Source organism: Sus scrofa, chromosome 13, assembly GCF_000003025.6.
Source record: "Sus scrofa isolate TJ Tabasco breed Duroc chromosome 13, Sscrofa11.1, whole genome shotgun sequence".
Lineage (NCBI taxonomy): Eukaryota > Metazoa > Chordata > Mammalia > Artiodactyla > Suidae > Sus > Sus scrofa.
In genome coordinates this window covers 34,075,559-34,100,993 of record NC_010455.5, presented here as the reverse complement: position 1 = coordinate 34,100,993, position 25,435 = coordinate 34,075,559, and the positions used below count along the sequence as shown (strand labels likewise).

General features: G+C 57.1%; 3 protein-coding genes across 12 annotated transcripts; 1 reads left to right on the top strand and 2 right to left on the bottom strand.

The window, feature by feature from the left end:
* Positions 1,035-10,979, top strand: PCBP4 (poly(rC) binding protein 4). Of its 6 annotated transcripts, none has more exons than XM_003358457.4 (13): positions 1,035-1,221; positions 7,138-7,279; positions 7,463-7,486; positions 7,595-7,627; positions 7,854-7,970; positions 8,197-8,328; positions 8,488-8,616; positions 8,819-8,893; positions 9,060-9,104; positions 9,180-9,243; positions 9,368-9,420; positions 9,509-9,678; positions 10,093-10,979. In XM_003358457.4, the coding sequence occupies exons 2-13, from the start codon at positions 7,199-7,201 to the stop codon at positions 10,379-10,381; spliced, it is 1,212 nt and encodes a 403-aa protein (XP_003358505.1). In that variant the 5' UTR covers positions 1,035-1,221; positions 7,138-7,198; the 3' UTR covers positions 10,382-10,979. The 6 variants fall into 6 exon arrangements, with proteins under 6 accessions (XP_003358505.1, XP_013837213.1, XP_013837212.1 ...); XM_021068874.1 differs by having other exon boundaries at positions 1,036-1,221; positions 7,859-7,970; XM_005669618.3 differs by having other exon boundaries at positions 1,036-1,221; positions 9,365-9,420.
* On the bottom strand, positions 10,929-17,081 carry GPR62 (G protein-coupled receptor 62). 2 transcript variants are annotated; one of them, XM_005669620.3, is made up of 2 exons: positions 12,897-17,081; positions 10,929-12,816 (listed from the first exon to the last, which is right to left on the bottom strand). In XM_005669620.3, exon 2 carries the CDS (start codon positions 12,794-12,796, stop codon positions 11,705-11,707), a length of 1,092 nt encoding a protein of 363 aa, XP_005669677.2. In that variant the 5' UTR covers positions 12,797-12,816; positions 12,897-17,081; the 3' UTR covers positions 10,929-11,704. The 2 variants fall into 2 exon arrangements, with proteins under 2 accessions (XP_005669677.2, XP_005669676.2); XM_005669619.3 differs by having other exon boundaries at positions 10,929-12,821; positions 12,897-16,470.
* PARP3 (poly(ADP-ribose) polymerase family member 3) lies at positions 16,610-25,187 on the bottom strand. 4 transcript variants are annotated; one of them, XM_013981754.2, is made up of 11 exons: positions 24,842-25,187; positions 24,001-24,185; positions 23,530-23,655; positions 23,123-23,311; positions 22,771-22,903; positions 22,465-22,691; positions 22,064-22,213; positions 21,844-21,930; positions 21,425-21,602; positions 19,793-19,948; positions 18,647-19,092 (listed from the first exon to the last, which is right to left on the bottom strand). In XM_013981754.2, exons 2-11 carry the CDS (start codon positions 24,181-24,183, stop codon positions 18,923-18,925), a joined length of 1,599 nt encoding a protein of 532 aa, XP_013837208.1. In that variant the 5' UTR covers positions 24,184-24,185; positions 24,842-25,187; the 3' UTR covers positions 18,647-18,922. The 4 variants fall into 4 exon arrangements, with proteins under 4 accessions (XP_013837209.1, XP_013837208.1, XP_013837210.1 ...); XM_013981755.2 differs by lacking the exon at positions 24,842-25,187 and having other exon boundaries at positions 16,610-19,092; positions 24,001-24,500; XM_013981756.2 differs by lacking the exon at positions 21,844-21,930.

Here is a 25,435-nt window from a genome sequence, read left to right as displayed (position 1 = left end):
CCCCGCAGGCTCCCGCTGTCTCCAGAGCGCCGCCCCTCCCCCGCCCCTTGGGACCGCCACTGCGTGCCCCTCCCCCATCCTGGCGGGACCAGATGGTCCCCCTGCCCTTTGTCCACCGGGCCAGATGGAGGGGAAGGGAGATTGGATTCCCCTCCCCACCCACACACACACACCCACTTGCCAGGAGACTCAACTGTAGGGGGAGGTGGAGGTCAGTGGGACTTGGCTGAGCCGATTACGGAGAAGAGGGGGAGGTAGATTTGCACCCCTGGGAACGCGGTGGCCTAGGGTGCGTTGCGGGAAGGAGAGAGCCTGGGAACCGCCCAGCTCCTCCCCCTACTCTTACCGCTTCCCTAGTCGAGTAGTCAACCGGGCCGTGTCCCTTGCGACCCTAGCCCCAAAAGATATTCTGAGGGTAGCTTTGGGGAAACCACGGGACGGGTGCACAGGGTCACACCGTTCTCAGGGCCCTCCTCCAGCTGGTTCGGTAACCTGTCCTGAACGGACGAGGGCCGGGCCTCGCGGAAGCTGTGGGGTGCGGGGCTTCGTGGGCGAGAAACCCGCGCGGGGATGGATGGTGTAGAAGCAAGGAGCGCCAGGAACCGGGCCCCGCGGAGGGTCGAAACCCGAGCTCCGAGGGACCCGAGCCGGAGAGGGGCAGCGCGGGGGTTGGCTGCAGGGCCGAGGCCGAGATGGGGGTGCCGGGGGTTCGGCCCAGGCGCCGGGCGGGCAGCCCAGGCCGGAAGGAGAGTCCGGCGGAGAGCAGAGGGACTGGGAACTGGGCGCAGCGCGCAGGAGCAGGGAGGATCGCGGCTGGAACCGCGCTTCAGGCCAGATCCCCCCCCCTCGCCCCCCACTCCTCGAGGCTGGAGGAGCCGCCGGGGGAGGGTCGTCTCAGCCCTCCCGGAAGCGGCCGCCGCTCCGAGCGCACCGCGGCGCGCGGGGCGGGGCGGGCGGCTGCGGCACTGGGGCGGCTGGGGCGGGCCCGCCGCGCTGTAATCGGATCCGGGGAGGGGGCGGGGAGGGGCCGGGCCGGGCGGGCCGGGGGTGGGGGGGGCGCGGAGCCGGGCTCCGGGCCGGCCGGGCTCCGCGCCTGTCAAACCCCTCATTGTTCGCAGCTGATGTCACTCGCAGTTGTGAGCGGCCGCCTCTCCCGGGGACAATGTGGGACTGAGCGGCCCAGCCGCCGCGCCGCCGCCGCCGCAGGACAGCCCCAGCGAGGTAGGGCGCGGGCCGGGCGGGGCACTGAGGTCCGCGAAGTTTGGGGGTTCGGCCGGGGGCGGGGAGCCCGCGCCCAAGTCCACAGGCCGGGGTCCTGGGTTTGGGAGGCTGGGAGACTGAGAGGAACACGTTCCCTGTCCCACATGCGTCCAGGCTTGCACAGGTGGGGGGCGCTGGTCTGCCAGAGGAGCCCCCAGTACCAGGGAGGGGCTTCCTGGACTTGAGACCCCAGATTTGAGGCCCTCATCCCACCTGCTGTTTCTGTCCTTTGGACCTGCTCTTCTCTCGACCAACTGCCGTGGGTTCTGGTTCTTCTCCATCTCTGTCCCCATCTGCCATTCCCCTGCAGTTGCTGGCTCTGCACACACCCCTTCCCATTCTCTGCAGTCCTTGGGGAAGCCAGATACAGACCTCCAAGCCAGGGGTGTGTGGAGATGACAGCTGGGGGCTCAGAGTGTTCCCTCGTGTCCCATGGCTCTTCAGCCCCTCAGCTCTGACCTAGCTTCTTAGCTGGAGTCTTGGGAGCTGTGGGGGGGGGGGGCCTCTGGCTACTCACTTCAGCCTGGCCCTGGAGCCTGCCTGGCCAGGAGAGGGAGGTGCCCGCCTCCTCACTCCCCTATCCCAGGCCCGCCATCTTGGGACCTGTGGCACCCAGTGCCCCGCCCGGCTCCAGCACCCTGGGGAGTGGTCTTCAAGGGGATGTGCCCAGGGCCAGGTGCATTCTCTCCTCCTAGAAGGTGGGCTTAGTCCCGACCAAGCCCAGGATGATGGCCTTCATGCTGGACCAACAAAGCATGTATCCTCAGGGGCCCTTCTTCCCCTACAAAGAGCTTTTAGATCCCAGGGGCTCCCAAGGACCTTAAAACCAGCCTTCACTCTTTGCTGGGACTACCCTCACTGCTTCAGAGCCAGTACCTGGGACCCTATCCTTTTCCCATCTGAAGGTCCCCTGGCCCCTCCGGGCCCTAGAACCCCCTCAACCTCCAAGGCGCCCCCATCCCTGCCCCCACCCCCCAGCCTTCATCAGCATGCAGGCTCAGGCTGCCCAAACACAAGGGGATTGTTCTTCTTGCATGCTCAGGGTGGGGGGCTGGGAGCAGGCGGCCCACACACCCTGGCAGGCCCAGGCCACAGGGAGGCTGGCTCTGCCCCACCCTGTGTCCCCAGACAGGCTCTGTCCACCCTTCCTACTCCCATCACTACCCTCTTCTAGTCTCTCATCACCATTGCCTAGTGGCGCTGACCTCTTGAGGAAAGAGCTGAGCCCACACAGGTGGACTCCAGGGTTCCTGCCTCTCCTGTAGCCTTACAAACAAGTCCCTTCCTTTCTGGGCCTCAGGTTCCCCTCTGGTGAGGCCCTTCCAGCTGAAACAGCCTGAGCCTGACTATGCCACACCGCAGCTCTTCCTCCAGCCTGCCCCTCTTCCCCATGGGGTAACCCACTCTGGGCTCCAAGAAGTCTCAAAGCACAAAGCAAATGCCCCACCTCAGTGATATGCCCTGGGAGCCCTGAGACCCAGAGAAGCAGCAGGAACAGGAGCTGGGGGTATCGAAGAATAAGAACCAGGAATTTTGTCCACGCAGATCCTGACTCTTCCATGTGGCTGATTCCCCGTGCTCTGGGTCTTCTGACCCCACTCTCACTGCTTCTCTAGGATCGTTAGCCCCATCTCTGGTCTCTAATGCCTCTAGGCCCTGTGAGCCCCTTCTTCTCCCTGCACACTGAGCCTGGTTGGGGCTTCTGCCCTCCTTGAATTCTGTGAGGTGGAAAGACAGGCTCAGAAATGCCAAGTTGGGGCTCCTCTGAGTTGTAGGCATCTTCCTGGGGCAGAGAGACCTGAGTGATTACATCTGATTTGGAAGGTTGGGGAGGGCTTCACAGAGAAGGTGGATTTGGATAGAGTGAGGAGGATGGGCATTTCAGCCTGGGCAAAGGCCCAGAGGCCTGGAGGTGCTAGGCGTGTTTTGCAGTCTGGTGTGTATGTGGTGGTGGGGGGGGATGGAGTGGAGATGAGACAAGAGAAGTTGGTAACAGTCAGATCACAAAAGGTCTTGAGTGCCTGTCTATGGAGGTGAGGCTTTATTCCTTGGCCACTAAGGAGCCAAGGATGGCTGTTGAGTGGCAGAGTGACCCAGTATCCAGCAGAGAATGGAAATTAGAGACCTTTCTCAATTTGGGTGAGACACTGAGGAGATGGGTACCAGTAGGTGGGGGCTGTACCATGAAGTTGTACCTTTCTCCTGGAGTCCAGTCTGGGCCTGGGCCTGCCTTGGTTTCCCTTGGCTGTGAGCACTCATGGGGGGTTGCCTAATGATGCTCTAAGGAGATAGTAGCATTTCTGGTACCAGCCAGCTTGTCAAAGCTTCCCTTCTCTGCCTTGCACTGAGTCTACAGGACAGTTCTAGGTCAAGAAACCAGGAGCTGGAGCTCGAGGACCCCAGGCTGCTCCCCTGCAGGCCCCTCCTCCTCCAACTCTCCCATGAAGTAGATATCAATGGCCATCCCAGGAGGCTGTAAGGCTGAGAGGCTGGGCGCATGGATCTGAAGATGCTGGGGCAGTTCTTATGGAGGCCTTGCTAATTAGGAAGGGTGAGCATGCCCAAGAAGAGGATGGGCAAGGGAGTCAGGATCCCTCAGTGCTGATCTCCAGGCCCAGTTGTCCACCCCCACCCCTGCCACACCCTGCTTCGCCTCGCCTGATGCCCCAAGTCATTCCCCAGCATCACTGGGTGTGGCCAGCATGGCTGCTTTTGGAGTAAGAGAAGGAGACTGTTAGGTTAGGGGCTAGAGAGGAATGTTGGGGGATATGAGGTGGGGGATGAACTTGGAGACTGGAACCTCCTCTCTCTTCCCAGCCCAGGTTGGTCTACAAGCCCTAGTTGGTCTAGACACTCTGGCTAGCAGAGCAGAGGGAATCCCCCGAGGGGCGGGTCAGTCCACTGAGTTGCCTGGCCCTAGGAGCCCTCCCCTCCCCCGGATTGTTCTTGCTCCAGAACAAAGCCAGGGTGGACACTTGATCCCTGCATGTGGGGGGGAGCTGGCTAAGCCCCCGGCCCTTTGATTGGGCAGCTGTCATGAGAGAGAGACAGCTGAGGGGGAGGGGCAGGAAGGGGCAGCCGCCATCGCTTACACAGCTGTCACCCCCACCTCCGCCCCCTCCAGCCGGAGTGGCAGGAAGCCAGGGACAGAAGGAGTGGGCGCTGAATGTGGTAGGGGGTCTAGAGAGCAGGAGGGAACGCCTGAGGTCAGAGGCTTGGTCTAAGCTTGGTATGTTCTGCCAGGGAGCCCTGCTGACCAGAGGGGGCTGGGCACCCCCAGAGGTGAGCTGGAGGTCAGTGAGGCTTGACGCGTGGCTGCCATGTGGGTGGCCCAGCAGGGACCCAGGCAGCACCCACCCCCCAGGCTGGAGCAGCAAATAACTCCCTAGAGGCCCCATGAAGGCAGAAGGGGGGCCAGTATGCCTCATAGGGCTGCTTGTTTTTAGGAGTCCTAGGAGAATAATTAGGGAGACCTGTATTGTTCTCCCCTGAAAGCAGGAAAGAACTTGAGGGTCCCTCAGAACAAGGACACAGAGAGACCAGTCACTCTTCGACCCCTCACCCTCCCGCAAACACACACATATAGCACAGCTGGGCAAACTGAGGTCCAGGTCAGGTGCAGGCCTGGCCAAGGTCACCCACTGAATTCGGGGCAGTGGGGTTCTGCTGTAGACCCGTGTATCTTTTTCAGGGCAGGAGCCCTAGTTCTGGCCACATCCCAACCATTCTGACCTATTTTCCTAGGAGCCTTTGCCAGAAGAGGTCATGTGGAAATGATATGGGGACAAAGTTAGGTCTCCCACTGGTTATCACCCCAAAGGGGTCCCAGAGTCCCAGAAAATTTTAGAGCTTAAGACGTGGCTCAGGACAAAGTTGTCAGTCCTCTCCAAACACAACCCGTGTCTACTGTCTACTGGTCTACTGGCCAGATGCGGGTCTCAGAGACTACTAAAGCCTGTTCCCCATCTGTGAAGAGCCTCCCCACTGCCTGGGAAGAGACAGACAGACCCAGACAGGACAGCAGAAAGGGAAGGTAGACAGGGCTTTGCACTAGCAGGAAGGACCCTGCTCATCCCACCAGGCCCCACCTTTCTGGATAGTTACAGACCTTCTCTAGGCACAGGCTCCCCTTCAGTTTGGTAAATTCAACTGTTCATATAACCAATGTGTCCCCAGCACCTTCTCCAGCCTGGCTCTGGCCTGAGCTCTGGGAACACAAGGAGAAGGCGGCAGCCTTGGCTCCTGCTCTAAGGGGCTCCCAGGCTGGCCAGGGCAACAGAAACCAAGCACGTCATCACAAATGTTTTGTTGGGGGAAGTGGTGGCAGCCAGGGGAATGTTAGCAAGGGCAGCCAGCATGAGGCTGGCCAGGATGCCCACAGAGCACCGTCCCTGCATCCACTGCTGACCTCTGACCTCTGGAGAGCCTATGCGCAGAACTGGAGCCGGAGGGAGGAGCAGGTGTGGGGGAGGCAACAGTTACTGCATATTTGGGGGGTCAGGGATGTCGCCTCCGTAGTACAGATGAAGAAATAGAGGTCTCAGGCCATACAGTGGCTTGCTCAGGCTTCCTGAGAAAGCCAGGCTAGGAGCCCCACCCCTCCTACTTACTCTTTACCCAAGCTCAGCTAGCAAGGGGTGGGGGTGGGGGGCTTCAGCGGAGGGCATTGGACAGAGCTCCATATCCTGACCCTTGGGCGTGCTCTTGGCTCATATTTGGCACCAGTTGGTTCTCTCCCTGTTTTCCTGCTCGGGTTCTGTCCCCCAGTGAGCTCCCCATCAAGGCTGAGCTTTGGCAGAAGACAGCCTCTGGGGGAGGGGGATTTCCAAGCAGGATTAAGGTTCAGGATTAAGTCGGGGCATGAAAAGGGGTCGGGTGGGGAGGGCTGGCGGCTGGGCTAATCCCAGAAGCTAATCTCTGGCTCCTCCTGCCTCCACTGGTTAAGGGCCTCGACATTCCCCAGCCCCCCAATCCATTTCTTACCCATCGCCCAGTCCCAAGGAGAAGCAGTCCCTCCATCTTCTGGGTGAGGACCTTGAGACCCAGAGTCCAAGTGACTTGTTTCTGGTACAGTAGAAAGTGCTCCAGGCTGGGAACTCGCTCAGCCTGGACACCTCCAACCTCCTCAGCACACAGGAGAGGGCTCGGAAAACCGCTCGCTGAGCAGGCTTCTGGTCCCCCGACACCCCACCCCCAGTGCTGAATGAACCTGCTCACAGCTGTCTGCAGCAACCTCTGCTTTAGTGACCTCTAGTGGACAGGCACAGCCCACCCTCCTGGAGCCTCACTGCCTTCATTCCACCCACCTTTCAAGACCTCCCTTGGCTCCTATGGCTGCTCCGGCTCCCTCTCCAGTTGCTCCTCCAGGCTCTAGCCAGCGGGGACTCTGGCTCCTGGACTCGAGTGTCTCTTGTTTGAAGTAACCTTTCAACCTTAACCCAACTTCCAGGCCCAATTCACAAGGGTCCCTTCTTTCCAAGAGGTAGGGAGGAGGTGCCTTCTCTCTGGACTCCCATAGGTCTGGTTAATTCTTTCTTCTGACACCCAAGGGGAAGGGAAGGCTACTCACAGAGACTGGGTGCCTATCACATACGTGCCCATCTTACTTTCATTCTCATAACTATGGGGGTGGGAGTTGGTATCCCCTTCTTACACATGGGGAAGCTGAGGCGCAGATGGGTTAAATATGCTGGCAAGACTTACACAGCTAGTGAGTGGCACACAGCACACTGTCAGCATGACACTTGAGACTTGGGGCCCATGCTGTCTCCCTGCCCTGGGAGTTTGGCTAGTTTGGCTCCGGGGCCCCCATGTAAGGACAGGGCACCCGAAAGAGAGCTAGGCTCTTCTGTAACTCCTCTTCCTCCTCCCCTGCAGAGCCGGCCAGGCTACAGCGTGGACACATTCCCAGGCCTCGGCCCCAGCCCCGCCTGACAGAATGAGTGGCTCAGATGCGGGGCTGGAGGAGGAGCCAGAGCTCAGCATCACCCTGACGCTGCGGATGCTGATGCATGGGAAGGTGAGGGGGGGCTTCGCGGTGGCTCAGGAGGGGGCGGAGGACGGGTGAGGCAGCAGCTCGCCAGGCCAGAGGGAGTTTGACCTTGCATGTCCTGTCCCCTGTGGAGCCCCTTCCCTGAGTCACGGAAAGGGCAGGGCCTGGGGCGCTGACACCCTGCTGACTCCGCTCTTGTTTTGTTTGCAGGAGGTGGGCAGCATAATTGGGAAGGTAGGTGCCTTGTTCTGTTCTGTGTGACCCCTTCAATCTGAGACCTCAGCCCAGGAAAGAAGGCATCGACAGCCTGGCCTAAGCCATTCTCTATTTTGTCCCGTGCAGAAAGGAGAGACTGTAAAGCGAATCCGAGAACAGGTGAGCATGGGGCTTGGAAGAGGAGCCCAGGGCACCTGGTTTGGAGGGGAGGGGAGATCCCTGCCCCACCTTGTCCCTGAATCCACCATCTGGGATGACCAGTGAGTGCCCCTAGAAGGTAGCCATTTCTAGCCTTGCCTGGGGCCTGGTGAAGGGTGGGGATAGGCAGGTTTCTGGCTAGGAAGAGAAGGAGGCCCTCTGCCCAGCACTCATCCTGTACCTGCAGAGCAGTGCCCGGATCACCATCTCTGAGGGCTCCTGTCCGGAGCGCATCACCACCATCACCGGGTCTACAGCAGCAGTCTTCCATGCAGTCTCCATGATCGCCTTCAAGCTGGATGAGGTCTGTGGTTGGCTGGGGTGGGAGACCAGGGTGGTTCCCCCAGAGGAACAGGACTCCAACTTCACAAAGTGGCTATGGTGGGAGGGAAGGCCAAGCTCAGGACAGGATTCACTCATTGGAGTGGGACAGGAGAGGGCTTCCCTGCTTCATCCCCCAGCAGGAAGGTGCTCCAGGGCTTGGGAAACAGCGGAGGTGGGCACGGCCAACCCACAGTCTTCCTGTGCAGGACCTCTGTGCTGCTCCTGCAAACGGGGGCAATGTCTCCAGGCCTCCAGTGACCCTGCGCCTTGTCATCCCTGCAAGCCAGTGTGGCTCACTGATTGGGAAGGCTGGCACTAAGATCAAGGAGATCCGAGAGGTGAGGGAGAGGGGACACCACTCCCAGGGTGTCTTACCCTCTGTATCAACGGGGGACCTGGGCTTATGGCTTCCTATCCCCCCTGGGGACCTCTGAGCCTGGGCACTCTACTCGGGGTTATGGGAGAAGACAGAAGTGGCCCCCATTCTCTGCTTGCAGACAACGGGTGCCCAGGTGCAGGTGGCAGGAGACCTGCTCCCCAACTCCACAGAGCGTGCAGTCACTGTGTCTGGGGTGCCTGATGCCATCATCCTATGTGTGCGCCAGATCTGTGCTGTTATCCTGGAGGTGCTGCCCTCGGGCAGGGAGGGAGGGAAGAGGAGGGGCCCTGGGTATGTGACACCAGGTGGGTGTAGGGCGGGGCTGCAGGGTTGGATGAGGAGCTCCAGGATGTCAGGCTACTGGGATGGCCTCGAGGACGTAGGGCCCTTAGGGAGGTCAGGGGGGCCCGAGAGGGTCCTGACAGAGTCTCCTCATTTGTGCTTTACAGTCCCCACCCAAAGGAGCCACTATCCCATATCATCCAAGCCTCTCCTTAGGTACTGTCCTTCTCTCCACCAACCAGGTGAGGGGGAGCAGCAGGAGGAGTGAGACCTGTTATTCAAGAAGGGGAGGGGGTTGAAAGAAGGAATTGGGGGGGTCCAGGGTTAGGTGGGTGGAGAGGATTGACTCCCCCCAAAACTGCCCTGACCTGTCACAATAAGCCCCCTTTACCCACTTTGTCTCCACAGGGCTTCTCCGTCCAGGGTCAGTATGGGGCTGTGACCCCAGCCGAGGTGAGTGACTGAAGCCCAAGGCACCTCTCCCCACACTGAGCCTGCTTTGACTCCTAACCCCTCTTCTTGGCACAGGTTACCAAGCTCCAGCAGCTCTCGGGCCACGCAGTCCCCTTCGCCTCACCCAGCATGGTGCCAGGTGAGCAGCCTTTTCTGAAGGAAGCAGGGATAGATCCCAATCGGCCAGGCAGCCCCTCTGGGAAGTTCATGGGGAGGCAGGAAAGGCCTGGACTCATAGCCAATTCCTCTTCTCCTCCCAGCAGGACTGGATCCTGGTACACAGACCAGCTCACAGGAGTTCTTGGTTCCCAATGACGTGAGAAGAGGATGGGGTGGTTTCATGGTGGGTAGGAGGGCCCAGGGGTCTGGACTTCACCTAAGGTTGAATTATGCCCTCTCCCCAGCTGATTGGCTGCGTGATCGGACGCCAGGGCAGCAAGATCAGTGAGATCCGGCAGATGTCAGGGGCACACATCAAGATCGGGAACCAAGCAGAGGGCGCTGGTGAGCGGCACGTGACCATCACTGGTTCGCCAGTCTCCATCGCCCTGGCCCAGTACCTCATCACTGCCTGGTGAGTGGGGTGGGGGTATCACAGGTCACGGGGCTTATGTGCCTGAGAAAGGCACTGGTTGGGTGGGGAGAGCTGACCTGCCTTCTCCTGGGCCTGTCCTCTGCCTTCCCTGACCCTGCCACACTCCCTTCCCCTTATATCTGTCCCTCTTGTCCTCTTTCTCCATCCCTGTCTCTTTTCCCTGGCTCTTCGGCCTCCCCATTTCTCCCCTCACTCTGTGCTATTTCTGCCTGTCCTTTCTTCCCATCCCCATACTTCCAACCTTTCCCATCTTCTCCCCAAACACATCCACACCATGTCATTGTTCTCAATTCCTATTTTCCATCTAATCTCACCTCTGAAATTTGTCCTCATTGTCCCCTTTCTCACACCCCCCCCTTCTCCTTCATCTCCCCCCTCTATCCCTCTTTCCAGTCTAGAAACGGCCAAGTCTACCTCTGGGGGGACACCCAGCTCGGCCCCCACAGACCTGCCTGCCCCCTTCTCGCCACCCCTGACGGCCCTGCCCACAGCTCCCCCAGGCCTGCTGGGCACGCCCTATGCCATCTCCCTCTCCAACTTCATCGGCCTCAAGCCTGTACCCTTCTTGGCTCTACCACCTGCCTCCCCAGGGCCGCCGCCGGGCTTGGCAGCCTACACTGCCAAGATGGCAGCGGCTAATGGGAGCAAGAAAGCTGAGCGGCAGAAATTCTCCCCCTACTGAGGCCAACTGAGGCAAAGGCATGGGGGCAGGCAGGACCGCCAGCAGGGGGCTGCCTCTGCGCCCTACCTGCCCAAGGAGACTCCACCCCAGGGGTCCCAAATGCCGCTAATGCCCAGACGCATGGATACACCCCCCACCCTGCCCCGGTCTGTGGGAGTTCCTACTCTCAGAACGGGGATGGTTTCTGGCCCAGGGTTCTGGCAGCTGCGGCAGCCCCAGGGTAGGGGGCTCCACCCCCTCTAGCTGTGCTTGGATGCAGGGAGCATCCTTAGTGCCCCCACTTTGGGGGGGGGTCACTCATGTACTCCCCATCCCTTAGGGCTTCCCTGCCTGCTGCCCCCCTGTGGGGATCAGCGAGGAGGCCAGGGGTGGCGGGGGCTGTGCTTCTCTCCCCAGCTCCCTGCAGATTCCTGCTGCTTCCACTGATACCCTTTTGACTGGAATGGACTGGCTGGGCTTGGCAGAGGGTGACCCAAAGAGGGCACTGCCGGGCAGCTGGGGGTGTGGCATGGGGGCAGGGGCTGAGTTTTCAGCAGCAGACACTCTGTACAGTTTTTTCAATCCCTGTTTTTGAATAAATATTCTCAGAGACCAGAAAGCTGTGAAACACTGTGGGTGTTGGCAAAACCTCCAGAAAATGGGCGCAGCCAAGGCCCCAGAGGAACCCCGTCTGTGACTCCGTCAGTCCCAGCTGGGCCTCAGCCCCTTCCAGATGCCAGTTCTAGGGCTTCGGAGCCCTTTGGAGGTCACATTGTCCAGTCTTCTGCCTCTGCCACCAAACTGATCCAGTTGTTTTCTGGGCATTTTAGAAGCTGAGAGAGGAGTTCCAGTAGTTTTGTCCAGACGCTCCTCAGTGCAGATGTCAGGGAGGTCTTTCTGAAGCTCTCTCCACTGGTTCCTCATGCTGTGGCTATAACCTAGACCCTGCCCTGCTTGGCCCATCCCTTTGGCTGTGAGCCCTTGGAACCCTCTTCTCTGTGATCCTGCCACCTCCGCTCCTTCCTTGGCCCCAGGGACCCTTCTTGAGTGTCCAGATCGCCCAAGCTGGGGGAGTCCTTAGAGATGGTTCAGGGTACAGATGGGAAAACTGAGGCCTGGGAAAGGGTAGGTCTGTGCACAAGACCATGCAGAGTTGGGCCTAGAACTCAGGATTCCTAGCTCCCAGTAGCCTCTGGGCCTCACTAGGCTGCAGGGTCCCTTTCTCTCATTGCAGAGCCAGAAGTCCAGACAGGGCACCTGCCACAAGCTGTGCAGGAGATGGGATCGGCCCATTCTGGTACCACCCTGCTTTCTCTAGTCCCCACTCACCTTGGGAGACATTTCTCAGGTGGCCTCTGGCATGCTCAGGCTCTCTTCTCCTGCCAAATCCCGGGCTTGTTCCCGCGCCTCAGAAGGGCCCAGGGCAGGGCCCTCGGGAGGTCCCTGGAGATGCTGCAGGAGGGCCCGCGGGTGCCAGGCCCGCGACGTGCAAGCCCGCGGGGGCTGAGGCAGCGCCCGACGGGCGAGGCGGCCCAGCGTCCGGCGCACAGGGCGCTGCAGCAGGCCGTACAGGAAGGGGTGAGCCGCGAAGGCCGAGTAGGCAACCCAGGTGACGGCCGCCTCAGCTGCTGCGGCTCGTGCAGCGGGCGCCAGGCACGCACAGCCGTAAGGCAGCCAGCAGGCTGCGAACTGGCCCACAGCCAGCGTCGGGGCCAGGGCTGCTTTGCCCCAGGGCAGGCGAGGCCGGAGGGGCGGCAAGATGGAGAGGCGGCTGTCCAGAGAGTCGGAGCGCGGCCGGGACCCGCGCGCGGGCCTCGGGGGCCGTAGGGCAGCGCGGCGCGCCACGAGGAAGATGCCGCCATAGGCGCCGAGCAACAGGAGGGCGGGTAGTGCGAAGGCCAGCACCGCCCAGAGCGGCCGGAAAGGCCCGAGGCCCCCGGCCAGGACCGAGCAGCGAGCTGGGGCAGGGGGCGGTGCGGGCGGCGGCCCCAGCAGGGAAAGCGCGCCCAGAAGTCCCGCAGCCGCCCATACAGCGGTGAGCACGAGGGTGGGCGGAGGCCGTGCGCCAGGCCGCAGCGGGTGCACTATGAGGCGGTAGCGCGCCAGGCCGAGCGCGGCCACGCCGAGCGTGCAGGCGGGTAGTAGCGCCGCCGAGAGAAAGCGCGCGGCGCGGCAGGGCGCGGGGCCCAGGCGTACGCGGCCCAGCCCCGGCGGTGGAGCGGCCAGCAGGCCCAGCGGCATGATGGAGGCGGCAGCCAGCAGGTCCACGATGCACAGGTGCACCAGGTAGAGTGCGTCGCGCAGTCCCGGTGTGCGCAGCACCACGACCAGCAACGCTCCGTTGCCCAGCAGCGTTGCTGCCTCCACAACACTCGCCAGGATCAACGCTATCGTGGCTGCGACTTCTGGGGCGTTCAGCCCTGTGGCGTTGGCCATTCGTGCACTCTGGCTTCACCCTGTGCTGGGATGCAGAGAGCAAATGGAGCTTTCCCCCCCTCATTCCCATCACCCATCCCTTGCTCCTCTGGCCTCTCACCTCACAGGCTGCCCAGGGGCTGGCTCGGACGCCCAGGCTGCCATCCTCTTTGGGGCTTGGCAGGCCCCATTAAGGGTGCAGGGGTGGGACAGCGGCTCTCTCCTCTGCCCCAGCAACTCAGCCCCTGCTGGAGATGGTACTGGCTGTCACTCTGATGTTGCCCTTTGGAGACACACAGAGCTGGCAAGGAAGGGGCAGGGCCTGGCACCGGCCCCCTGGGTCCTAGCAGCTGCCAGCTGGAGGCTGGAGGCTGTGCTGTGGAAGTGCTGGGAGTGCCTCTGGAGTGGGTCCAGAGCAGGCACAAGCTGGGGTCTAAACTGAGGACGTCGGAGTGTGGGCTTTGGCGTCAGCCAGACCGTGTTCTGCCCATCCCAGATGTGGGAAGTAGCCTCCCCTGTGCTCTCTTCTGCCATCCCCATTAGTGGAGGTAATCAGATCATTCAGCCTTTATACGGAATGGAAACTGAGGTACCAGTGAGGCAAGCACTGGAGCAGGGAGACTCCTACGTACACACTGGTTCCCAGGAAGGCTAGTTCTCTCAGAAAGAGGAGGCTAGATCAAGTGAGGAGACAAGCACAGGACCTGGCACATAGTAGGTGCTCAGCTGGTATTAATTAGCACAGAACAGGTGCTTCATGACCGTGCGTGAAATTAATGAGAGAAGGCCTTAAGGGGCAATTGCTCTTTGGTTTTGTTTTTGCTGTTAACAAGTCCCCTTCTGCTAAGAACACCTAGAGTTCTCATTAGGAAGAAGAGAAACTCTCGGGATGTGTGGTTTGGGTGAGCAAGACCCCCACCTTCCATATTCCTGACTAGGCATAAAACCCAGTCCTAGCCAGGCAGTGTATGGCCTCCTCCCTCAAGGTACTGACTCAGGGAAAGCCATGGGACTCCAGTGGGGCATATGCTCCCCAGGTGGTCACTCAGTCCCATGCCATAACCCCAACTTCCATTTGTGAAGTTCTCCCTTTCCCCTCAACTCCAGACTTGGGTATTCAGGTCACCTCTTCAGCATCTCCCCCATACTTTAACTACTGGGCATCTCAAAAGTCCTATGCCCAACAAGAACCTGACTCTTGACCCCTCCCCAATCTGCCCCTCTCAGAGTCTTCCCCATCATAGTAAATGTCATCTCAGAAATTTTCATTAACACCTCCATTTCCCCCATGTCCCACATCCAGTCCATCAACATACCTGAATCTGGCCATTTCTCACCACCACTACTGTGCTCCTAGCCATCACCATCTCTTACCTGGACCACTTCTGAGTCCTCCTAACTGGTCTCCTGGCCTCCACTCCTGCACCTCATGCCAATCATTTGTTCATTTGCCCTTAGGTCCATTCCTCAGTCTTTCCCAGCATTGCTCTGCCTTCTATGAAAATGTATTTCCCAGGCTCCTCTGACAGTTGATTTGTGGGTATATTCAGCCAATGGAAGTTACCAGTAGAAAAGTGGAGGGTGGCAGGAGGGAAGAAGCTATTTTCCCTCTCATGTTCAGCCTGGATCTGCCTCTATGGAAGACATCCTCTCTCTCCACAGCCCTGGCTCCCTTCAGGCAGCCCCCTCTGAGGTTCTGGTGCCTGCAGGGTGACCCTGACCTCTGGGCACTGGGATTCCACTTCCTTCTGTGATCCTTCCAGCCTAGGGGTGGTAGAAGCTTCCTGCTGTTGCTAATCCTGAGATTGCCTTCGGTAGTTCAATTCTTTTCCTGTATCAAATGCCCCCTGTCTGAAAAATCCTAAAGTGGTTTCTGTTTTGCTGATTGGATGTTGACTGACACCATAGATCCACTCTACACGTGGCTCAAGTGGATCCCTCTAAACACAAATCAGATCAGGTCACACCCCTGCACTCATCCCTTCAAAAGCTTCTCATCATCAGAATGGAATCTCACCTCTTCCGGGCTGAGGTGGCATTCCCCCCACTTTTTTGACCTTGCCCGCCTCCTCCTTGCCTCTCATACTTCCAGCCATACAGTCATCTTGCTGGTCCTCCCCCATGTCAAACTGGTTTCCACCTCAGTTTCCTCGCATGTGCTGCTTCTTCTGTCAGAATACCCTTCCCTCAGATCTCTCCATTGCTTGCTCCCTAACCTAACTCAGGTCTCTGCCTGAGAGAGGCCTTCAGTGATCATCTTTTCTAAAATTGTCCTACCTCCCATCACTAATCCTTCTCCCCTGCTTTATTTTTCTTCCTGGCACTTTTCTTACCTGATATTACATTTCATATCTAGGCACATGCTTGTTTAGAGCCTGGTTTACTAGAATATAAGCCCCTTGTCTGTCTTGCTTGTGCCTGTGCCCCCAGAACCCATCACAGGCACACAGTCCAGCATCAGCACGGATTTAGGTGGCAGATGACAGGGCACGGAGCTCCAGGTTTGCTGCTGAAATTCAAAGGACCCCAGTCCAATTCTTTTTTATTCAGATGAGCAGAGTGGTGCTCAGAGAGGGAAGGAACGAACATGTTCTAGATCACACAGCCGAGTTGTATCTGCTTCCTCTGTCTGTCCACACAGGCCCTACTTCTTGTACTTGACCACAACTTGAATGTGGGCATTTGCCTCCAGGTGAAGTTGAACTCTTGAGGTCCTGGCTTGGTCTTGGTTCAGAGGAAAGAGAGAGATGGCCTTAGCTTTCTCACTGCTCAGTTAGGCCTGCGGGCCTCTGACAGCCCCCAAGCCACCAGGGCCTAGGGGGTAGGCTCAGATGGGCCAGTGGGACTAGCAAATGAAAACAGGGACTGGGGAAGCAACAGGGAGGGATGGGGACTATGGTGGGTTGGGAGTGCATGCTCCCCAGCAAATCTAACAATTGGAATGATTAAAGTAACAAACACTTACTGTTAAATTAACAATTAAAACACTTTAAAAAAGATAAAAAACTTTATATATATATTTTTTTAATTTGCAAAAATAAATGCAGGAGGGATAAACCAGAAATGGTCATGGAGGGAGAGGGCTAGGAGAAAGACACTCTTCTGAGCACACATTTTTGCAAAGACTGGACTTTCTGGAACCAAGTTAATGTTCTACGTTTTGAAAAAAAATCAACAAAGATTGAGGGGAAAAAACCCCTAAAAGTGAATATAAACAGAAACAAATAAACCTACCTGCATTCCCAATGAATAACAACCACACCAAAGGGAAATAAATAAGTAATCACAGTAACATTTGAACCTGTGTTCCAATTGTTACTTTGACCATTGACCCTCAATTTGAAGGCAAAAAAATACTCGGCGCTCCAGTTGTGGCCCAGCAGTAATGAAACTGGCTAGTATCCATAGGACTTGGGTTCAAGCCCTGGCCTCGCTCAGTGAGTTAAGGATCTGGCATTGCCGTGAGCTGTGGTGTAGGTTGCAGATGTGGCTCAGATCCTGCGTTGCTGTGGGTGTGGTGCAGGCTAGCAGCTGCAGCTCTGATTTGACCCCTAGCCTGGAACCTCCATATGCCACCAGTGCAGCCCTAAAAAGACAAAAAAAAAAAAAAAAGATACTCTTGAATTAGATTCAATAAATCTTGAGCTCTGCTTTGTTTTTCACAAGGGTATGGGTGTAGCTATTCTGAAACTTTTTGTGTGAGATTGAGCAAATAAGTAAAAACACTGGTGCTGATGGGAACCAAGGTTCTGACTGTTAGAGAAGGGAGTACAAATATGGATTTGGGAAAGAATGGAAGGACCTTGGGTGTTGGACTGAAATTGGAGAAACAGATAAAAATAGATGTGTTTATTTACATACACAGATTTCCTAGCCCTCTTTGCTAGCAGGACTTAAAAGCCATGACAACTCCAGTACCAAAGAGCATACCTACTGCTCAGATCTTGGATTCTAAATACCATTTCCTGTTGTAGGGAACCAGGGCTCCTCGGAGAAATAGTTGATTCTAGGTTTGTGCAAGATGAGCTTGGTACATCATGGGATGCTAGAAGATAAGTGCTTACAAAATGATGTAGACACAGGAGTCAGCCTGAAGGATCTTCTACTGGCCAAGGCTGTGACAATTAGAGGATCAAAATAATAACAGTACTGGATTATAACCCACTGCATTAAATAAGAACCCACAAATCCATACTGCTAATAAGGAAAGAAAGGGGACTATTAATTTGTTTGTTTTTTAAAGGACCACTCTGCAGTATATGGAAGTTCTCAGGCTAGGGTTCAAATAAGAACTATAGCTACTGGTCTACACCACAGCCACAGCAACGCAGGATCCAAGCCGCTTCTGCAACCTACACCACAGCTCACAGCAATGCCAGATCCTTAACCCACTGAGCGAGGCCAGGGATCGAATCTGAATCCTCATGGATCCTAGTGGGGTTCATTACCTCTGAGCCACACCAGGAACTCTGGGACTATTAATAAATCTAGAAGAAATGATGGAATTTGATTACCATCATTTGCAACCATCTTAGCAAAAATTGATTTGAGTACTTGATTTGCTAAAAATCATCGTTGGATGTTAAAGCTAGTGGGTGAAAGTTGATGAGGAAGGGGACATTTACTACTCAAAATAGTCCCACACAGATGACGGATTAATGGGAGAAATGGTAACTTTCCAGAGGAAAAACCCGGGGGGAGGGGACACACCACCTTAAAACATCAAAGTTAACATCACCAAGAATGGGACATGTTCCTCCTGCCACAGTGCGCTGAGGACACAGCCTTCATGTAATGTTCCTGCCCAAACTGTGATGCCTGAATCTAATAATGGCAAAACATCAGACAAACCCGAATTGAGAGCTCTTCTATAAAACAACTGGCCTGGGAGTTCCCGTTGTGGCTCGATGGAATGAACCTGACTAGTATCCATGAAGATGTGGGTTTGATCCCCGGCCTCACTCAGTGGGTTAAGGATCCGGCGTTGCCGTGAGCTGTGGTGTATAGGAAACAGAGGCAGCTCCATTTTGACCCCTAGCCTGGAAATGTCCTTATGCTGCAGATGCAGCCCTAAAAAGCACACACACACACACAAAACAAATAAACAAAATAAAACAACTGGCTGTACCCTTCAGGAGTGTCAAAGTTGTACAGGGGGTGGGCAAAGGCTGAGGAATGCCTTCAGCTTAAAGGAGACAAAAGAGACTTGACAACAAAATGGAGGGTGTGACCCTGCACTGGATCCTGATCCGCTTTCTAGCATCTGCATCCCTCATGAGTGGACAGGGTTACTTGGAGTGATAACGATCGTTACTTTCACCACAGCAGAGCTGCACTCCTCACATATATTCTCAGCTCATTTATAATATTCAGCCATAAGACATATATGGTATTTGGAGCCCAGACATGAGGAATGCTTGATTTGCTTTGTCAAGTCTGGGCTTAAGAAAAGAATCACCAAGTGGGTCCCCACATGACTAAAAGTCCTGAGTTGATGGGGAGGGTCCGCTTTGAAATTCAATGTTGCAGTAATGGATGTAGATTGACCTGGGGGGGGTGCATATATGACCCATGTCAACCCGTTGTGAGTGGCTGCCCCCTGTAATGGGGCTGTGGTGGGTTGCTGTGGAGAGCTAGGAGACCCAGACCTGATGTAGCTGTGGCACAGACAATCAGAGTCCGGGGGGGGGGTGTGTGTGTGTGAATACAATGTTTAATGAACTTGCCTGTGCATGCTTGAAGGTTGGCCCACCTCAGTGATCATACCTCTTTAGGATGGACAGTCTGGGCCAGGGTGGTCAGCCCAGGTGAATGTGGGACATGCCCACTCTCAGCCTGTACCCCTCTAACTACACAGCCTTGAACAGTAAATAACATTAGTTCACACCATTTACTAGTGTCCCAGTAAATAACATTAGTTCACACCAGTCCCCCTAGGAGGTGAGACGGAGACCCCAGCCATGCTAGGACTAACAAGGATAAGAGGGGAGGAGTCACTATCTAGAATATAGGAGGGAGATTTGGGGGCAAGAAGGGGTGATGTGGGGGCACCAGGGATGGGAGGAAGATTGAGGATGGTGGTCTAGTTCCCAGCAGGGCCCTGGCCTGGCCTGGCCTGGCAGGGAGTGGGGATGGGGATGGGACACCTCAGAGGCGAATCTCCAGCAGGTAGCGTAGGCGGCACTGGCTCTCCTGGTAGATGAGGTACTCGCTCTGGAAGAAGTTGGAGCTGCTGAACTCCGGGCAGGTCATGGGCCGGCCCTGGGGCACCACGACTCGCTGGCCATCCAGCTCCAGCTCAGTGTCCTGGGATGGATCTGCAGAGCACGGCAAGTGCCACGGATGACCCAAGGGTCACTGGTCCTTGGCTTTACCAGCTAGTTCTATCCTCTATGTTCTCCACTTCTGCCACAGGGAGTGCCTGCTCATTCCCACCTTGCCAGCCTCCAAACCACTGCATCAGCTGGGCCTTCTTTTTTTTTTTTGCTTTTTAGGGCCATACCAATGGCACATGGAAATTCCCAGGCTAGGGACTGAATTGGAGCTGCAGCTCCCAGCCTATGCCACAGCCTTAGCAAAGCAGGATCCAAGCTGCATCTGTGACCTACACCACAGCTCATGGCAATGCCAGATCCTTAGCCCCCTGAGTGAGGCCAGGGATTTAACCCGTGTCCTCATGGATACTAGTCAGATCCATAACTGCCGAGCCACAGTGAGAACTCCCCGGCTGGGACTTCTGCCTGGAATCTCCTCCCTCAATTCTCTGCCTGGGAAATTCCCACTCATCTTCCAGTGCTCAGTCAATGATACCTCTTCTTTGAAGCTCTCCCGGATGCCCAGGAATGATTTGTTGAATCAGCAAATGTTTGATTGACAAAGGGACAACTGCAGTGAGGAAGCCTGCTACTTTTTGTCCCTCTTCACAACCCCTTCCCTGCTCACCTCCTTCCTGAAAGCATCCTGCTCCATCTCAGCTCCACCTCTATTCTTAGGCCTGTCCAGATTCTTGGGACTCACCAGGCTCTGTGCGGCCTCGGGCAATGACACTGTCAAAGCCAGGGGGTGGATGCTTCAATCCTGGCTCGTCAATGGTGATGTGGTGCTCTTTGCCCAGTGCCACCTCACTCAGGAACATGTAGCCAATGTGATGGTTCCCGCAGGACATGCCAGTAACTGGGGGACACAGGGAGGCTCAGGGTAGGCAGATCCCCCCCCCCCCGCCTGACTCCCTGGGGCCTCTCTGCAGCATTGTTATTTCCTGTGGATTTGATGCCCCATCCCAGACAAGTGTCCATTCTTCCATCTGTCCTCCAACCATTTTCCTAGGCTCTTGTCCTGGCAGTGCTCCCTCCCACCTCTCTCCTCCACTCCTTGGCTCCCTGAGGCCAGTCCTCTGCTACCCTCACCAAGGTCAGTAATGACCTCCCAGTGACCACATCTGGGGTAAGGGTTTTTCTTCCTGGCCTGCTCTGCTGATTTTGCCTTTTGAAGGGCATCCTTCACCCCCTACCCTGGGACTCCCTTGCAATGGCTCTCCTGAGACCACCCACCCCGCCTTCTTAGGCTCCTCTGTCCTCCTAGTGGACCCCTTCATCTTGCGTAACCTTTAGCCCCAACTGTTTTTTTTTTCTCCCCACAACTGCAGCATATGGAAGTTCCTGGGCCAGGAATTGAACCCATGCTGCAGTTGCAGCAATGCTGGATCCTTAACCTGCTGTGCCGCAAGGGAGTCCAGCCCCATCTGCTCTTAGATGAATCCTCCAACCTTGCTTTCCTGGGTGGATGATGGTGGTGGCCTCCAATAATGGGGTCAACCTGGGCTGAGGATCCAGTATGGGGAAGTCATCCCTGGACAGAAACTTGGGGTCATTAGAGACACCCTCAACTCTTTCTTTTTCTTTTCTTCTTTTTTTTTGTCACCCGCAGCGTATGGAATTCTGGGTCAGAGATCAGATCTGAGCCACAGTTGCAACCTAAGCTGCATTTTCGGCAACTCCAGATCCTTAACCCACTGCGCTAAGCCAGGGATCAAATCTGTGTCCTAGTGTTCCCAAGAGCCATCGATCATGTTGTGCCACAGAGGGAACTCCTCAACCCTTTCTCACAAGCTGCTCATCCCACTTCCCACAGTCCTTCTCAAGGGCGCCTGCATGAGAACACACACTTCTGCAGCCTCTGGCCTCTGCTCCCTCATCTTCCAAAGCTGCAGCCAGAGATCCTACTATACACATGTTCAACTATGCTTCCCATCATCCCTGAATAAGGCTCCCTGGATCTTCTGAGACCCCCAGCCTCCGCCCACACCAGGCATTTGCTCTAAGCTTTATTATCAGGAGGTGCTGTCCTGCTGCAGCCTTCTAGTCTTCGTACCAGCCCCCAGCTGCTTTACCTCAAAGGCTCCTCTTTTACCCCCTCCCGGGTCAGGCTGGCACACTTATCCTATCTGTGTCACCTTCTCCAGGAGCTGTCCTCGACCACTAGGGCCTCTTCCGAGTGCCCCCAATCCCCAGCATGACCTGGTAAGCACTCTCATCAGTGACCCTTCAGAGGTTCCTCTCCTGGATCCACAGCAAGTTGGACATGCACCGGGCCCCATCCTCCTTAGTGCTCCTGTATCCACTCAGGGCGAGGCCCCAAGGGATGCCTCACCATAGCCAGCTGACTTGCTGTTCTCTGAGGCGAAGTAGATGCCCTTGCCAACACGGCCACCAGAATGTGGCATGATGCGGAGCCCGCTGGTGAGGATGGCGGCCACCACAGCCACGTTGGTGCCATGCCACAGTAGCTTCCGATTACTCAGCTTGGAGTGGGCCTGGAACCGATCTTCCTGGAGGGAAGGAGGTGGGAACTGGGAGAGTCATGCCCTGTAAGCTCAGGTGCTTCTGTCTGCCATTAGAGGGTACAACCAAGGCCAAGGGCCCTCTGGCCACTGACACTCATGCATACATGCACAAGACATAGGCCTGGTGGAAACTGGTCAGAGTTGTTCAGCCAACTCACTAAGGAGCTGATAAGCCTGTGGGACAAGGTCATGATGGGGCAGGGGGAGGGGGGGGACTCTCCCTCACCTCCCCTCCTCGGTTCACTTTCCAAACATGTTGGAGAGCAGGGCACCTGTAGTTGTTGCCAGTCTGTTCTAAGTAGGTGTATATCACCTGCAGGGAGAGCAGAAGGTGGGTGCCAAGGGCAAGAGCCCTGTGGAAGAACTCCCACTGGTTCCCCCTCACCCCTGAGTCCCAGAGCACTCCTCAGGCCCTGGAAATAAAGGGACAGAAGGCCCAAGCCCACCTTGTACTCAGGCGCCTCTGGATCCAACAGTTGGAGCTGACACTTGAGAAGCTGATAATCTCGGTCCAGTGGGTGTGGCACCTCCTCCACTTTCTTTGTCTCCTCGGGGGCTGCCTGCAGGGTCTGGGCCAGCTCTATGTCCGCCAGCACCTAAGGTGACAGGCACTGGCAGTTGTCTGTCCCCCTGACCTGGTGCCTTCCCCACTCCCTCCCATGTTACTAGAACCATGGCCACCCCACCTGTCTTGTCCATCTGCTCAGCCCCACCCCATCTATCTGTTTAGCCTTCTCCTCCCCTGTCCTTCAGCCTGCCCAATGCAGTCCATCTATCTGTTCCCCATCTCCCTTGCTCAGTCTGTCTATCTGGTACCCCCACTGCCTGCCCACCTGCCCACCCTCACCAGCAGCATGTCCTTCTTGGCCTGCAGAAGCTCAGGGGAATTGATGGGCGGAGGCCGGTTGCGGCCAAAGTTGTGGGGAATGACGGTGTAGAAGTGGGAGGACAGCTCCTCCAGGCTGAGGCCACTGTGTGCAGGGGCTTTCAGGGCCACCTCCAGCGCCTCCAAGGCCTCAAAGCCCCGGGCAATCTGCTGCTTGCTCAACTTTCCCAAGGGCATCTTCTTCACATCTAGGGGGATGTAGAGATTCAAAACACAGCCCTGCCACCCCTGGGCCCCTGCTACCCTGCCTGGCCCCTCCCCCCTCACCGAGGTTCATGAGGGCCATGGCATTCTTGAACATGTCCTTGCTGAAGATGTTGGTGATGAGCTTCTGTGTGGCTGCATCCAGGGAGCAGGGCTGCACCTGCTGAACCACAGTCCTCACTGGGCCTCCGTCTACCTAGGGGTAGAGGGCACGTGTGGGCAGGAGCGGCTGGGCAGGGCACCCGCACCTGAAGCGTGGCCTGGCATTCGACAGAGACTAGCCAGACTGAGGCCAGAGCTGGGAGGCTTGTGCCTGAGGCTGCATGGCTGGGCAGTGGCAGAGCCCAATCAGCTGGGTCTTGCTGTTTAGCCCCACCCTTGGCCCAGGCCCTCCCTCTCTCCCTGGCCACTTTACCTTCACCACGGCTTCTTGGACCTTGTCCTCTCTCTGTACATCAATAAGTGTGTACTTGCCGGGGTGGGCCACAAAGTATTCCCTCTCTGCCCAGCTGTTCTTAGTCTTGTCCCGAAATTTCTTCTCAAAGTCTTTCTTTGCATCCTCCAGTGACACGAAGTGGCTGAGCTTCGACTGGCCCACCTCTCCCTGCAAGTAACAGCTTTCAGGGGTGTGCCCACCCCAGTGCCCACCGTCAGTATTTGCTGGCCTCTGTTGTGCAAGCCCTGTGGACAACAGAGGTAGGGAGGGGGCAGCTGTGGCCTTTGGGCCTGAGTAAGCTGTAGAGACCCCAGGGGGCAAGGGGTGTGCACTGAGCATGGAGAGGTATGGAGGAGGCAGGCACAGGTTGGGCGGGTGGCACTCACCACACGGCCCCAGCGGTTCCAGCAGATGAAGCGGTCACCCTCTTCCAGCAGCTGGATGATGTAGAACTTGTTGTTGTTACTCCCGATGTTGGTCTGGTTCAGGGTGCAGTCGTAGTCTTCATGCACCTGTGGCCCAAGAGAGTGTTGTGTGTGGGGGTGTCAGGCTGGCTTAGGCCACCCTCGAGTGGGATGGGGTACCTGGCTGCATGCTGACAGAGGTCAGACTACACTGGGGTGTCAGAAGATGTCTTATCTAAGAACATTGCCTTAAGTGTGGTAGCGGGAGGCTTGAGAAGCTCAAGGGCCTGCCCTGGGGTCTGAAGAGTAGACATGACCCATCTAGATCTGATGGGATATAGCCTTTCAGAGCCTTGAGTTACATGGCCAGAACCAAGCAGGAGGGGAGAGGTCTGAATATATTTGTACACAGGAGAGAGGAGGTGCCGGGACTGGCCAGGAACTACAGCTTACCTTGGTCCCGGGGTTGTGGCTGAGTGGGCACAGGGGGTCCACTCGGATGATGCGCTTCTCTGTGGGTGCAGCTCTGAGGGCCTCAGCAGTGGAGCGGAAACTGTCCTCCTCTTCTGCCCCCTGCCTCCCCTTCTTCTTCTCAGGGCCCTCACGTTGCACCCCAGGCTTGCGCTTTGGAGCCATGGCTATTCCGGGACACAGAGAGGGCCCTCAGTCCTCTGTGGCCTTTGCACCCCACCTAGCTGGAATAGCACCAGCTTGCCCCACCCTGAGTTTGCCCTTTGGTGATCTCCCACTGCTTGCCCCCGCCCCCTGTGCCTCAATTTCCCCACTCCCACATCCAACCAAAACTAGCTCTCTGCACCCTAGAAACGCCCCTTTTTCCAGTCACAGAGACCAGGCCAGTCCCGTGACCGGGCTGCCCAGTCTGGTCAAGGAAGAGGAGCTCTCCACCCTCTCTAGCTCTCCCGTGTGTCCTGAGGTGAAAGGAAAGTGAAACAAGAATCTCCCCACTCCAACCTTTGGGCTCCTCCCCCCCCCCAGCACTCTGTTCCTCCCCCCTCTCAGCTAACTTGGGCCTGGCAGGGTTGCTGGGCTGAGTCATCCAGCTATGGAGGAGAGTGGGCAGTGGCTCCTGGGGGCAGCACTCCTGAGGCCAGATCTGTCCCTCCAGAGCTTGGAACGTAGTGGTGCAGAAACCCTCCCAGCAGGCTCAAGAGTTCTGAGGTACCAGTCAGTGCTGGACCACGGCTTCGAACTGCCAGAGAGCAAGAGCCAGTCACATTCAACCTGCCCTGCCCTGCCCTGGGGAAGGCTGTGGGCACGGCCATAGGGCACTCACCTAAGAGAAGCAGGGACCTGGGAAAGGTGGCTGCCACTGGGTGGGTACCTCCCAGACAGTGCTGGTCCCAGCAACCCTCTGTAAGCTTTAGTGAAGCAGAGAAAGAACTTGGGATGAGTAGGATTCCAGCTATTTGGCCCCCGGTCGGGTGAGTCAGAGGCTGGGCAGGACGAGGGCAGCCTGTCCCATGGATGGGTGGACACTTGATCAGACACAGCCAAGGCCCAGGGGTCTGGTGCGCCCTTAGCGCTGCTCATCTGGCCTGAGGCATGCAATATGTCTCCACCGGTTGTCTACGGGCCTTGGGCCCAGGTGCAGTCACTGCTTCGCTCACCCCGGAGCTACCTGTATCCCTCCCCCCCGGTTATTTAGTGCCAGACTGGTTCACTCTGGCACCCGCCCCTGACAGGGAGGAGTCACACTCCAGGAAAAAGAACCCCGTATCTCTGGCGCCCCCTACTGTCCAAGAGGTGCAAACACTGAGAAGGCGTCTGGGTCCGACCACTCCTTAGACGTCAGCCAGCAGCAGGGCGCACGCGCCGTAGCCTTGGGCCGGAAACGCCCAGGAGAGGCTTGCTTCCTACAGGAGCCTGG

Coding starts and splice junctions, on each gene's coding strand:
- PCBP4 (XM_005669618.3), top strand. CDS start 7,199: ATGAGTGGCTCAGATGCGGGGCTGGAGGAGGAGCCAGAGCTCAGCATC. Junction 7,971..8,196: donor TCGCCTTCAAGCTGGATGAG/GTCTGTGGTTGG, acceptor CTTCCTGTGCAG/GACCTCTGTGCTGCTCCTGC. Junction 9,679..10,092: donor CAGTACCTCATCACTGCCTG/GTGAGTGGGGTG, acceptor CCCTCTTTCCAG/TCTAGAAACGGCCAAGTCTA.
- PARP3 (XM_013981754.2), bottom strand. CDS start 24,183: ATGGCTCCAAAGCGCAAGCCTGGGGTGCAACGTGAGGGCCCTGAGAAG. Junction 22,692..22,770: donor CATGGCCCTCATGAACCTCG/GTGAGGGGGGAG, acceptor ACATCCCCCTAG/ATGTGAAGAAGATGCCCTTG. Junction 22,214..22,464: donor CCAAGAAGGACATGCTGCTG/GTGAGGGTGGGC, acceptor CTGTCACCTTAG/GTGCTGGCGGACATAGAGCT.
- GPR62 (XM_005669620.3), bottom strand. CDS start 12,796: ATGGCCAACGCCACAGGGCTGAACGCCCCAGAAGTCGCAGCCACGATA.